The sequence below is a fragment of the Heloderma suspectum genome, chromosome 4 (genome assembly GCF_057233095.1).
Source record: "Heloderma suspectum isolate Gila_16-S chromosome 4, 16-S_ref, whole genome shotgun sequence".
Lineage (NCBI taxonomy): Eukaryota > Metazoa > Chordata > Lepidosauria > Squamata > Helodermatidae > Heloderma > Heloderma suspectum.
The window spans coordinates 19,026,799-19,041,720 of NC_139461.1; the positions used below are offsets into that span (position 1 = coordinate 19,026,799).

At 43.3% G+C, this 14,922-nt stretch overlaps 1 protein-coding gene across 1 annotated transcript in view; it reads right to left on the bottom strand.

Moving 5' to 3' along the window:
• Positions 1–2,078: 2,078 nt before the first annotated feature.
• Positions 2,079–14,922, bottom strand: part of TG (thyroglobulin) — a 224,933-nt gene continuing 212,089 nt past the window's right edge. Inside the window, exons 46-48 of the mRNA XM_084851439.1 lie at positions 10,432–10,572; positions 7,034–7,227; positions 2,079–3,193 (exon numbers count right to left, since the gene is read on the bottom strand). Coding sequence (XP_084707565.1) covers positions 3,081–3,193; positions 7,034–7,227; positions 10,432–10,572 — 448 coding nt within the window. The 3' untranslated portion in view covers positions 2,079–3,080. The remainder of the gene's footprint in view (positions 3,194–7,033; positions 7,228–10,431; positions 10,573–14,922) is intronic.

Here is a 14,922-nt window from a genome sequence, read left to right on the forward strand (position 1 = left end):
GAGTTCGTTGAGAGGCAGCTGCGTGATTGATCACCAGCTCCGGGCATAATTTTGTGAATGATTCTTGGGCCACTTGGTGACTCGCTGGCAAATAATGAAAGTGGTTCAGTGGGAACTGTACAACAATCTTGGAAAGAGCATCAAGGGGCACCTAGACAGGACCCCAGCACTTTTGCAGGAGGCTGCCTTCCCCAGATTTTCTGAAGCCTCACAAATCTACCCAAAAGCTTCCCACCCCACACTCCCCACTGCTGTTCCTTGTTGTTACTGCTGGATTTTCATCCTGTAATGCCTTGACAGCTCAGGTTAAGTTACAGTGAAAGCTGTACTGAATGATTGCCAGCCTGGCTTTTTCTTTTTTCAGGCCCCAAGTAGCAATTTTTTGAAAAAGACTTAAGATTATGTAAATATTCGTCTTAAAAACAAATTGTTTCCGTTGCTTGCTGCTGCTGCTTCGTTTCTGAATCACGCACATGGGCGATCCTACCCAAGATAATCGTATGAAGCTGCTTTATACTGAGTCAGAGCATTGATTGACATAGCTCAGTACTCTCAATTCATGGATGGGCACTAGTTCTACAGGGCCTCAGGTAAGGATCTTTCCCATTACCTGTTACCTTTTAAATAGGGATGGGTGAGAATTTCAGTTCAGTTCATTTTGAATAGGGATGCATGAGAAAAACATTTCAGTTTGTTTTTGATCGGTATTTACCCAGTTCACACATTCCAGACTGAACATGGATTCAGATGCAATTTGGACAAAGTCTGTATATTTCTGAGCTTGCAGTGTGATTCGTGGACACCCCACCCCCCCGAAATGCATTCAACAGCATATGTACGTTTTAGAAATGTACAAGAAAAAATGTGTAGTTTTGAAAAATGTGCACAACTATGCTTTACTCAATGGGAGAAGACTACGTACATCTCAATGCATACAGTTGATGTGTATAGTTGGAAAAAGATGCATGAAAATACACAAAAATTTTCATGCAAAAATTAAAAAAAACAAAGCTTGCAATCTGATATGAACTCAAGTTGGAATGAGCTTCGAGATGGAATTTGGAGGGCTTTGGCAAGCTCAAGTTTTGCTGATTCGCACATCCCTAATTCTGAATAAGAATTTACCAAAATTTGCAAATTTCTTCAAATTCAGGGTGGAAAGAATTTTAGATTTTAAAGAAAACTGAATGTGGGAGAAACTGATACATTCATCCATCAGGCCCAGAACTTAGAGTGCTTAGCCAGCAAAAGTCTGTTTGAATGCATGGGTATTCAGCCATGTCTGTGCTGCTGAATTAAGGTTGCCACCTCTTTTTTTTCTGACAGGCTCCTCAACTTTGAGAATTTCTTCAGTCTACTCTTAAGTGAGATTTGTCTCAAATTTGAGATTTTTTTTTCAAGTTTGCATGAGCATTCGTACGCATTTTTGTGCACATTTCTCCCAAAAATCCATTCATTTTTCTTCGTATTTTTGCCTAATGTACACTTTTTTTTGCAAGCATTTTTCCTAATACGCATTATTGTATGCATGTTTTGCTTGGAAAATGCCATTGCAGAATTTGGAAAAGTGCAAAATCTGAAGGATAGCTGAATTTCAATTTGCGTAGGGGTTTGAAATTAGGTATGTTCTCATTAAAATACAAACTGAACTAATTTCTTCACTATCTGTAGCTGAATCAAAGATTCAGCAATGACCTGAACTGACTTTTCAACCTGGGTACAGTTCTGTTCATAACCTGCTTGTGGGCTTGCCATGGACATCTGGTTGGCCACTGTGGGAACAGAATTCTGGATCGATAGGCCTTTGGTCTGATTCAGCAGGGCTCCTCTTACTTTCTTAACCTTTTGCACTGAAGACAGAGAAATTGTGGCCCCAGATGTTAACAAGAGAATTTACAATGTAGCCAAAATGTTTCATTATCTCATTTCATGTACAGTATTTGTCCTAGTTTTAATGCTTGGCTCTATTATGAGTAGAGTACCATATTGTCCAAGGCACTGTTCTCATGCTCAAAATGTTAATTGAAATTCTGAGCATACATAGCCAACATTCAGCAGATTGGAAGCCCAAAGCCAGATGTTCCATAGCAGCATGCACATAAGTTATTTAATGCTGACCCCTTACTCTGGATGAATCTCCTTGACTGCTATGAAACTACATGAACTACAAAGCCAGCTGTGTTGGAGGAGCATGCACAGGAATATTCACTTCTTTCTCTCACTAATACTTCCATTATGGTTGGGAATTGCAGGACCATTCCACCCAGCCAAGCAGTCTTTTGTTTGTTGAGGGTATCCTCTTTGTTATGGCCACTCCCATGTCTTATTCCCCCCTCCCTCCAGAATTATGTTATGTGGCTGTTGTCCCCTATTCAGAACTAAACCCTCCCTTGTTCCCAAATGTTCGTGTTTGGGGGCTGGGTGGTTGAATTTCTAGGCAGCTCTCTGCCATGCCTGGTGTTCCAAAGTCAGTGGTGAAACCACACTACAATTCCCTGGGGGTGGGGGGGCAGTACAAAAATGTGTATGTGTCTGGCACCATCAATGCGCATGAACTAAGTTATGAGCTGGGAGTGGTCTTTCTGAAAACAGATGAGCTTTTTACAAAACGCTCACATAAGAAGCCTGCAGCTATAGCGTTGTATCCAATGTTAGTCTAGCTTAAGTCCCATTCATTTCATTTCATACACTAAGTAGGACTAACGTTGGACACAACCCATAGAACTGATTCCAAATCAAGCTAAGCAGAGTTCACCCATCAAAGGTAATGCATTCGGTTTACAGGTATGTCAGTTTTTGAGGACTATAAGAAAAAAAACCATATTTAAAAGCTTTTGCAGTTTTATTGAGTGCTATGCTTACAGTTTGATGCACCAATATATAACATCTTTGATCAATTCGATGGTACACTGTCTATACTATTTCTGAACTTGCTTGTCTTGCATGACAGCAGCCATACTTGACACTATAGGAAGTTATTACAGATATGTCATTATGATACAGCAAGATGATTTCACCACTTAGTTGTGGAGGACTACCATTTCTTCCAATGGATCCAAAATTGCCCAAAGTGCTATGTTCTACTTGCTGTATGCCACCTTGTCTTCCAATGGCTTCATCTGAGTGGTTTTAGAAATAGATGCCACAGCCAGTTCATCGCCGGGCCCGCTTGTGGTGAGTTGCTCTCTTCTGCCTGAAACCATAACACAAACAAGATGCATCACTCATGGAAAAAAGCTCATGCAAAGAGTAATTTCTCAGTGAGGTAACAGCTTCTACCCAATATGCCTCACTATTTATTCTTTCGTATGAATCTGCTAGGCTGGGAACATTGCAGGCAGTTAATTCTTATTTAATAGCCTGCCCACAGATTCCTCTGCAGAACCGATTGATCATTTAATGTTAATTGCATTAGCTGGACATTCACTCGCAGTAAATCCAAAACAAAACATTCTACAGCAACAGTTCCATGATCAAAGGGCTGGGCTCAATGCCCCAGTGAGAAAAGGTGGTAATGCTTTGGGCTCTTTTGCTTAGGGGGAAAAAAATGAGCAAGGGGGGACATGATAAATGGTGTCTTAGTGGATTGGCTCTGCAGGATGGGAGTTGGGGGCACTGTGCTACAGTGGTTCTGCTCCTACCTGCAGGGCCAATTCCAGAGAGTGATATTGGGGGATTCCTCTTCTACCCCATGGCTATTAAACTGTGGGGTGCCACAGGATTCTATTCTATCCCCCATGCTGTTCAACATCTATATGAAGCCGTTGGGTGAGGTCATTAGGGGTTTGGGGGTGGGTGTCACCAGTACTCTGATGATACTCAGCTCTATTTCTCCTTGTTGTCAGAGTCGGCTGAGGCAGTGAAGGTGCTGGACCAGTGCCTGGAGGCTATAATGGGCTGGATGAGGGCCAATAAACTGAAGCTAAATCCTGACAAGACAGAAGCTCTGTGGATTGGTAGTTCCTGAGTCCAGGAATTGGGTAAACGACCTGCCCTGGACAGGGTTGCACTCCCCCTGAAGGAGCAAATGTGTAGCTTGGGAGTACTCCTAGATCCATCCCTATCACTGGAGCCCAAGTGGACTCCATGGCCCAGAGTACTTGGGGCCAGCTTCAGCTGATCCGCCAGCTATGGCCTTTCCTGGACAGGGATAACCTAGCCACAGTAGTATATGTGCTGGTAACTTCCTGATTAGACTACTGCAATGCACATTACATCGGGCTGCCCTTGAAGATGCCTTGGAAGTTGCAGCTAGTGCAAAATGCAGCAGCTAGACTTATGAGATGTTAGGGAACATCTCATAAAATTATATAACACCAGCTTTAAAGGAATTACACTGGCTGCCAATACACTTCTGGTTGGAATTCAAGGTTTTGGTGATGACATTTAAAGCCCTAAGCGGCCTGGGACCTCGATATTTGAGGGAGTGCCTCTCCCTATATATGCCTGCCTGAGGACTGAGATCTGTTGGAGAGGCCTTCCTCTGCATCCCATCAGTGTGAGGCATACACTATGGTGGGGGGAGAGGGCCTTCTCTGCTGTGGCACCCCGGTTGTGCAACGCCCTCCCCTTCGAGGCCTGATTGGTGCGTACATAAGTTTCATTTTAGTGCCAAGTAAAAAAAAGAGACTTTTTACCAAAACCTTTGAGGGCTAAATAGATTCCCTAAAGTAGCACACTGTTTAAACAGTTTTATAGTTTTAGATTTTAATTGGTATTAGCTTGTTTAATGGTTTAATATGTTTTAAGGTGTTTATTTATTGATTTATACTGTTTAAAGCAACTTTATCTGTACTCCGCCTTGAGATCTTAATGTTATAGGGTGGGATACAAATGTTTAAAATAAATAAAGGTGCATAAAATCAGGCGTGTTGTGGAGAGAGTGGATAGGCCTCTCTTACAATACCAGAACACAGTCGGGTAATCCAATGAAGCTGAATGGTGGGAGATTCAGGACAGATAAAAGGAAGGACTATTTCATACAGCACATAGTTTAATTATGGAATTGGCTACCGCAAGATGTAATAACATCTGCCAGCTTGGACAAGTTGAAAAGGGGATTAGGCAAATTCACAAAGGAAAAGGCTGTAGGTGGCTACAAGTCATGATGGCTCTATGCTACCTCCAGCATCTGTGAGGCAGTATGCCTCTCAATACCAGTAGCTGGGGAACATGAGCAAGATGGTGCTATTGAGTTCTTGTGGGCTCCCTGTAGGCATCTGGTTGGCCACCATGGGAAAAGAATGCTGGGCTAGACAGGCCTTTGGTCTGAACCACTATGGCTCTTATTATGTTCTTATGACACAGCTGGGTGATTTCAGAAAGTTCTGGAATTCAAACACCTTATATTAAAGTTCGTATCACCAGAGTATACTGTGCGGAAGAACCCGTTGGGTTCAAAAGTTTGCAGGGTTATTTAAAGCAGCTGTTTCTAATCCATTCCCTGCCATGCACACAGATCACACAGGAAAGAATTTGTATAGGGAATTTCATTTGTTTTGAAGAACTGTATGCCGCCTTCCCCCCACAAGTAGGATTCAGGGCAATAACAAGTCAAACAAATAAGAACAGCCATTAAAAATAAAAACAAATTATCACTATATACAGTTGTACAACTAAGACCAGCAGCAAAAGACCCCCTACAGTAGCAGGCAAAATACAATATTTGAGACAGATGGGGGCGGGGGACCCATGCCAAATAAATAAAATTACACAAGCAAACAGGACAGACTTAGCTTGGGGCCTACAAGAGAACAGCCAAGGTGCCCCCCTCTGAGGGAGTTCCATAACTGGCGCACTACAATAAAAAAAACCTCTCTCTTGTTGCCACCATGGACCTCCAGAGGAAAGGGCATCTGCAGAAGCACCACCAATGATGATTGCAGCCGCTGGACAAGCTCATACAGGACTAGGAGATTGGCCAGGTAGCCTGATTCCAGGGGTGTTGAACCTCAGGACGATGGACCAAATCTGGCCAGCCTGTGGTCCCAATTTAGCCCTCTGAGGTTCCTCATATGGCCTTGCCCTGGCCCCACCTCACTCCTCTCCCCCAAACACAAATAGGTGGGTAGTTTCCCTGCTTTTGCAGTTTGTTCTCCATTCTAATGGGTTGAAATGCCTCTCCTAAGGTGTAGGTACTGGCCGTAAGAGCTTTAAGCTAATATATGCTGTTTTTTGGCTCCACTCCTTTTGCCTCCAGCCCCACCCACCACTGGAGTGCGACCCCTGAGAGCTCCTCTGAAATGGAATTTGGCTCTTGGGCTGAAAGAGGTGCACCATCCTTGCTTTAGAGCTTTAATTATATGGCCCTTCCTTCCTGGCCATCGCTCGGGAATGCATATTGCTGGGCATGCTGCAATGCAGCCTAGGGATGTCAGAGAAAACCGCAATGGAACCAAATGAGTTCAGATTTTCATGAATTCAGCCTGCAGATTCCTCAGCAGACTAGCTTTTCCTGTTGGGTGGATTCAGCGGACTTGTGGACTGGTTTTCTCAATTTCCCGAATTTTGCACAAAATTTGTCATAGAAAAATTCGCAAAAATAAAAAAAGCAAAAACTGTGCATTTACTCCATAGGCTAAAGCATGACAATGTGCATTTGGGGGAATTTGCACATTTTCACACATGCACATTTGTGCAAATGCAAATTTGGAAACAAAAAACAGTCCAGTTCTGTCGACGGGTAGACAACAGAACAAAAGGTGCCTGACAATCGTTGAAACACAGACAGTATGGATTTTACACAATCCATACATCCCTAATGCAGCCTGACATTACCTGCAATGTGGGGTCCTGTTTGTGCCTTCCAGCATTGTGCACCCCAAAAATTGTGTGACACATCAAGAGCCCATGGTGGAGGAAGGGACTCAAACTAGCCCTGTGGGGGGATCTCCTCCCACCAATGCCAGGCAGTGTGTACCAGAGGGGATGCTGTCATTTCATGTAGTAAAAGTAGAGATGACATCATGCTTGTGCACAGCCCCACATGATGAGTAAAATATATGAATAGTAATGTATATAGTCATGCACTTACAACTTGTTGAAGCTTTGAGTGTTTTGATATAATCAGACCAGAATGAACATTCAGCTTTTTTCAGTCCTTTACGGTTCTCTAAGGAAGCAGTAAATTCCTTATAATTGTCTCCATCAGTGTCTGCTCGGAACATAGGCCAAGGCAATGTAGTTCCAGTCATTTTTCTTGAGAATTTATAAGGGCCGTTTGGGCTCCTGTGGAGAGGAACAGGAACAGCATATTATTCACCCACCCTGCAGTAACAACAACCAACACAACATCCATTAACCCGTAAGAGTATAAATGTGCACATGTCTTCTTTCTCTGCACTGCTGGTTGGTCTAGGGTCATGGTTCTCACTTTGGGTGTGAGAGGGTCCCATCTTTAAACTCCAGACAAGCCCATGCAAATAATTACAAGCGGGAGGGATGCACTGAAAATGGATTAGACAAATTCAAAGAGGATGGCCCTATCAATAGTTTTTAGTGATAACACAATGGAACTTCCTTGTAGAATATTAGAAGTATTAGATTAGCTGGACCTCGGTGTGAGCCAGCAAAGGGATATATCAATGTAAGAGTTTTGTGCTTTACAATAATTTTCTTCTCTTGAAACAATGCCTTCAGGTGGGTCACCATGATTTTCATTTTTCAGATGGAGGACAGAGTTTGAGTGTGGCTTGACCAAGATCACCTGGCAACTCCACAGCTGATTCAAGGTCAAACACTTTAGGTTAAACAAAGATAATTTCCTGATCAATAAAAACGAAAGGCAAATGAGAGATCAGGACAAACTGCAAACCTTACACACAAGTAATACTAATATAATAATGACATTTATAAAATACTATAAAACAGTGATAAAATGTGGCTTAAAATTGCACAGCAAAAGTTGCAAGTAAAAAAGTAGTAATATAATCTAAAAAGTATAAGAAATTGTAACACATAGCTAAAATTGTACAGCAAAAGGTGCAGATAAAGGTATATTTTTAAGTAGTTGGTTCAAAAACTGACAGGAATTATAAGGCCAGGCAAAACATCTCTCTATCCTGTTACAAGCATTATAGTATCACATTACAAAGGCAAGCTGTCGAATTTAACATTCTTGTTTGCCAAATGTGTTTTGACTGGATAGTCTTCTTCAGTGGCAGATTTACAAGACTTCAAATGTATGCTTCAGCATGGATCCAAAGCATCCAATTTCAAAAATAGTACCACTCAGGAAATATGCATAGACTTAAGAGTGGATGCTGTGAAGTACGTCTCTACTCAGATCCGTATGGCCCGAATAAAATCTCTAAATTCAAAGCTGAAGCAGCAAGCATCACTCTGGTTAACATCCACAAGCAGGAAAATTGTCTCTACTGTAGTCCTCCTGTCCTTCTCAAGGTCAAGCACTATCAGGCACAGAAGTTCAGAGGGTTTTCTGACTCTGCTGGCATGACCTGAATCAAACAGAGCCAGGCTGTGTGTGACACTAGCTGACCACGGGGAAGACCACATAAACACAATACGCCTCAAGGGGCTGCTCCCATTCACACAGTGATCATGCAGTTGTAGGAAAATTCACAAACACCTCCAATGTTACTTCAAACCATGACATAGCTAGACTTAGCCCAATTTACATTGGTACAAAGTTAAGTGCGTAAACTATTCCCATACAGATACACACGACAGTGGACTAGACGGCCTGAGAAGATGGTGGATTCTCCTTCATTGCAGAAGAGGCTGGATGGCCAACTACCAGGGATGGATTTCTTGTGACAATGGTGAGGTGGCCTAGGTGACCTTTGGGGTCCCTTCTGACACTATGATCCTATGATATATCGCAAAGAAATAATCACTAGATCCAAAAGGAATGTTAGGGAAAATCCACCGTAATCCCATCAAGACAAATTTGGCCTTTCAAACAATTCTCCTGGGAGCCCATTTGTGTAATGAAACTCAAATATATTGGAAATGGGATGATCGCCTCTTCTCGGGCTGATTCTTGTCAACAGTTTCAGGGGATGTTTACTTCTTCTTTTGACTGCCTCCTACTGGGCCCAGTTTCATTTGTTCCACTTGACTGGAATGCACTGAAAGTGCTGAAAATGTCATCAGTGTTCATCAACAGCTCAGGTTTAAGCAAATGTATCCAAATGGGTTTTGCAAATGTGCTGAGCTGTCTTGCAATCCTTCAAGAGGACTTGAGAGAATGAATTCAAATCTGTGTATTTTGATGCTTGAAAAAGCTTGCCTCAGTTGACAACACTATGCACTGGATCTAGACTCAGTCATGCTTAGAATAGACCCATTGAAATCAATAGCACTTAAGTTAGTCATGCTTAATGTACATCCCATTGATTTCAATGTGTCTACTTAATGGATGACTAAATCTGAACCCAACCCAATGTGAGAAACATCCTTGAAAGTGAAACTGATTAAAATAAAAGCTAAGTTGGGTGATCAGGTTTTGAGGGAAGCCTGGCCTGTCTGTAAGTTTTTACTTTTTATGACCACAGTCCATTGACCTTGTTATATGTATGTATACACTTCTTCTTCTTCTTCTTCTTCTTCTTCTTCTTCTTCTTCTTCTTCTTCTTCTTCTTCTTCTTATTTCTGTACCACCCTATAGCCAAAGCTCTCTGGGTGGTTTGTTTAATTATTACATTTCTATATTGCCCCATAGCCACAGCTCTCTGGGCGGTTTACAGAACTTAAAACATTAAAATACAATATACAAAGTTTAAAAGCCATTTACATAAAAGCACACAGACAATACACACAAATATATAACCAAAAAATCTTTAAACAGTCAATCATAACTAAAGACACATCCAGGACTGATTAGAACTCATCATGTGCTGCCAAATGCTTGGGAAAAGAGATAGGTCTTAACCTGGTGCTGAAAAGATAATAATGTTGCCGCCAGGCAGACCTCACTGGGGAGCTCATTCCACAGATGGGGGGCCACCACCAAGAAGGACTTCTCCCTCGTTGCCGCCTTCCGAGCTTCCCTTGGAGGAGGAACTCAGTGGAGAACCTAAGATGCTGCACATAGCATACAGGTAGGTTCACTTCAAGAGAGGTGTGCCGTCAGGTATTGCGATCCCAAGCCGTGTAGGGCTTTATAGGTTAAAACCAGCTCCTGGAATTGAGCTCGGAAGCATATAAGCAGCCAGTGCAAGCGGGCCAGAGTTGGTCTAATATATGTTTACAAAGATTAACAACATTACAAATACACTAGTATGTCCACCAGCGGGTCTTGAATATTTGTTTCCAAGTTGCTCCACTGGAGGTATCTCCTGAAGTTCCCCATATGTGGGGATTAGCTTGTTGTGTGCTGTAGAGATGCGATCAGAACAAGGCTTCAGAAGCTCTGCTGTGCATATGAAGCTCATCATGCAACCACAACACAGACAAACAGTTAATACGCACCCAGATTTTATAAAGTTGGCCAGATACTGCATGATGGCTAAGGAGAGGGTTTCCTCTTCTGGCGTATATTGGTTTTCATACTGAGGATATAAGGGCATCCCAAATGCATACTGAACATCAGGCAAGAACTCAGGACTTGAACTGAAAAGAAGATAGGGCAGCGGCGGGGGGGGGGATAAAGAGAGAGATTGAGAAAGAGCATAACAAAAAACTTCATCAGAGTATTTACTGGGGAGGGGTAAGGAAACAAGTTGAGGAGAACTGTGACCATAAAAGGAGTTGGTGGGGAATAGAATTCACACAGATTTCATAAGAAAGCTTCAGGAAGTATATAAAGGATGTGGGAGAAAAGGGAGGAATTAATGCTACAGGTCTGTATCTCCATGTGTGTGGGAATGCACATGGGGATGTTTTTGAAAAAAAAATTCAATACGTGCTGATCAGGGCCACAATTCCTTGCACTTAATCTCAGAAGCATGCAGTGGTGGAGTCCATTCACTAAGAACCTAGGAACCTGCCAGATAACTGGATTGTGAAGAGCTCCAAAGGATCTCTCCAAACTGGGAGAATGGGCATCAAATTGGCCAATGCAGTTCAATGCAAGCAAGCGTAAAGTGATGCCCACTGGGGCAAAAAATCCCAGCTTCATGTATATGCTGATGGAATCTGAGCTAGTGGTGCCTGACCAAGGAAGTCATTTTGAGGTTGTGGTGGACAGCTCGATGAAAATGTCAAGTCCTCTGAACTTAGAGGCGACCACCTATCCAATGCAGATGGAGCCTGGAGGGGATCTTCTCCTCTGCACTCCAGCCACCCTGCATTCATGGCTAGATGGCTGATTTTGGCTGTCTAACCGTGGAACTTTGGAGCAGGGAGGGTGGAGAGGCTGGATGACGCATAGGAAGTATTGTACCGGCACTTCTGCACTCCTTGCCCTGGGAACACCCCCTTTTGCCCCACTCCATGCTGTTCATCCAAGCGCAAAGGACGATCTGTGCCACCTATGAGGTGCCTACAAAACTGAACAATCCTATGGCCATCTAGCTGCTATCTAGCAGCCATAGGTTTACACCCTAAAGCACATTTCCAGCAACTGAGTCTTAGGAGAGGAATTTGAACCTCTTAGAATGGAAAAACTGTGCAAAAGCTCAAAACTGCCAAATGAAAGGGGTGTGGCCTTCTGGGGAACCCTGCAGGGCCAGAGTAGGACCTCACATGGGCCAGATTTGCCCTCAGGCCTGAGGTTCAACATCCCTGCTCTATGTTGACTAGCAACAGTTTTCCAGGGTCTCAGGGATGTCAGAGAAATCTGCACCGGGACCAAATAAGTTTGGATTTTCATGAATCTGACCAACATATTCAGCAGCCAACTGGCTTTTTCCCTATCAGGCAGATTCTGCAGACTTGCAGACCATTTTTCTAACTTTTCTGAAGTTTCGTTGTAAAAAAATACACAAAATAGAAAAATCTAGCTGAAAGTGTACATTTCCCCCATAGCCTAAAGCATGAAAATGCGCATTTGGGGGGAATCTGTGCACTTTCACATGTGCACAAATGCACATTTGCGCAAATTCAGGAACTAAAACAATCCAGTTCTGTTAATGGGTGGAAGATGGAATGAAAGACACCTGACAATCCACAAAACACAGACGGAATGGATTTTACACAATCCGTACATCCCTAGCCTCAGACAGGAGTCTCTCCCAGTTCTACCCGGAGGTGTCACCGGTTGAAACTGGTATCAGGTACCACTGATCTATCGCCCTTCTGTTGATAATAGATAATTTGTCAGCCAGACCTAAAGTCTGATGCTACCTCATAACAACCATTTTCCCAGACGATGGCTCTTCGCACGCTGCCCCTCCACTCCTTCCCACGTGTGTCCCTTCTAACGTTTTAACCATAGTTACTCCCAGAAGAGCCAAATGGAGGTGAGAAAGGTTCTCACCACAGGGAGGTTGCAAGTGATCTGCTCTATGCCCCTTAATGTGCAAGAAGCTAGGACAGTCTGGCCTTGCTAATGGAGCAAAGGACCATGGGATAGTGGACCACAAAGAGAATTATACCCTCACGGCACATGCATATGGGTTGTTTCTGGATGGAGGAGGATGGGGTTAGGCTGCACAGCCCAGTGGCTCCTAGCTCGGAAGTCCATTGTCAGGAGCTGCTGGGTCTGTGGGCAGCTCCCCCATGTGGTGACCCATTGACTGCAGGTGACAGTTTCTCAGTGAAGTACCTTCAGGTCCTGGGCTGACTTGGGTCTCGCTGGACAGGAAGAAGTGTTAAGAGTGCTTCCTGTCCCAGCTGAACCTTGCTTGAGGAACAAGGTCTTCCTAAACTCTGGTGCGTTGCTGTATCCTTCGGGCTTGACTGTTGGCTTGGTCTTTGACCCTGCCTCCCAGTTTATCCTTCAACCCTGACTATTAGCTCATCCCGTGGCTCCTGGTTCCCAGCTCCCGGCTCCAAACTGTTGCACACAGCCCAGCCTGGACATCTATGCTGTGCATATTCACTGGGTGACCTCTGTGTACTGTCACTGGTACTCCGGCCATCCATCTTGTGGCATATGCCCTGGTTCACAGATTCTCTCAAATGATACTGTCAGTTCGTTGGAAACCACAGATTACCTGTATACTGTGTATATAGTCAGATTTCTCTTATAACCAGATACTATCTAGAGCCATCTCAGTACTTCACTCTTGATATGGACAATACAGAATTCTATTTCTTAAGAAACACTCGAACAATATTTATCTTTTTGTCTTTTTGCTACAAAGTATTAGCATAACAGTACTAAATACAAGAGCTTATGCATGCATATATTCAAACACATGAAACATCTAACATCATTCTAAACAAGGCTTCTAAGCACAGTCAAGTACATTTGCTAGTTCTCAGTAATAATCAATATCACGCTTACCAGGTTGATTCTACAGGCAACACGTTAGGGAAAGCTGAACCTAAAGGACAGCTTCCACTGTTGCGTGTTCTGAGTCTCCTTTATATACTTTTGGGATGCTATAAAATATGTTCAAATTATTTTTACTACAATTTCTCTTATCTAAGAATTCCAAAGATAGCATTTCTACCTGGAGGGAGCAACCCTATAGCCACTAGACTCTGTCTAGAGGGCCATAGGATTTTTTGGTTTCTGGGAGGTGAGGTCAGAGCCAGGGCTCCAAACCTGGTTCCCAGAAACCGCGCTCCCCCTCCCCTCCCCCACCCCCTTATAGCTGGTGCGGTTCTTTCTGTGCTGGCTTCTTCTCTGTGCTTGGAAACGGAGCACGGAGAGGGCAAAAAGGGGGGGTTCTGGGGGCAGGGAGGGGAGGAGACTGCAGAAGCCATTTTAGGAGGCTTCCTATGCACCGTGGGGCCTCCCCCCCTCCTGCTCTGAAGTCCCCAGCTGGATGCGCGAAATCGTGCACCTAGCTGAAAATGCAGGGCAGACAGAGCATGGAAATGAGGATCACCTTCGTGCTCTCGCCACCCTGCGCTGGATGGGCATCAGCCTCTATCTCCATAGGACTGTGCCCTAAATCTTCATTTGCCTAAATAAGATTATCAAAGTTGGAAGTTTCTTATTGCGATTAATGCTCATAACAACATACTTATACATTTTAGCTTTCTTTGACATGTTACACATACGTTTTTGAAACAAAAATATTTCCTTGATATCATATAGTAACTTATCTGGTGGTCCCTCTGGCTTCATTATGTAACTACTTGTTTTATGGTCCCCCTTAGCCTGTTAAGCGAAAGTCATAACCCTACGTTTAACATTGGCACCTCCTTATCTGGATTCCTTTCTAATCAGTAAAGGGTGCTAATGAGCTATCTCTAATGGCCAGGTACTACTGTCTCTCATCTGGAGACACTTTAACTACTCCCAGGTCAGAAGGCTAAACTGGGTTGCATTAAGCATGGGGATCTCATTCTTAATTCCAGAATTCTCTTGGAGGCATTTGAACACAGAATTTCCTAATTGGGCAGCAGGTGTAAGATGATGCAAGTATGAAAGATTTGTCAGTTCTGCCACAATCTGCAATGCAGATAAGGAGGAATTGTGGGGCCTGCACCGGAGGTGTGCACACAGGGGCCAGAAGTGCAAAAAACAGGTATGCCCCTATTTTGCCACCTGCCCTCAGATGAAGAAGGAATAGCATACCTCTGCTATTAAAAATAAATTATACGTTCATGCACACACTTCTCATCACATGTGAGGAACTTTGGCCTTTCTATCTTCAGTCCCATCCTAAACCCTGAAAAATACGTAGCATCTGGGAAGTGAATTATATACCAGAAGTTGACAAAAGAGACAAGAGAGAGATGAAACAAGATTACAGCATATTTTTCCACCCCTGAATATTTAGACAAGGATTAAGCTGGATCAGAGCTCAATAATTCTGCTCTAACAATAATGCACTTGTTTTTGTTCCTGTATTACAGCAGCGTTTGCCATAAATATTGCTTCTAAAGTAATAAGGGCTTAAA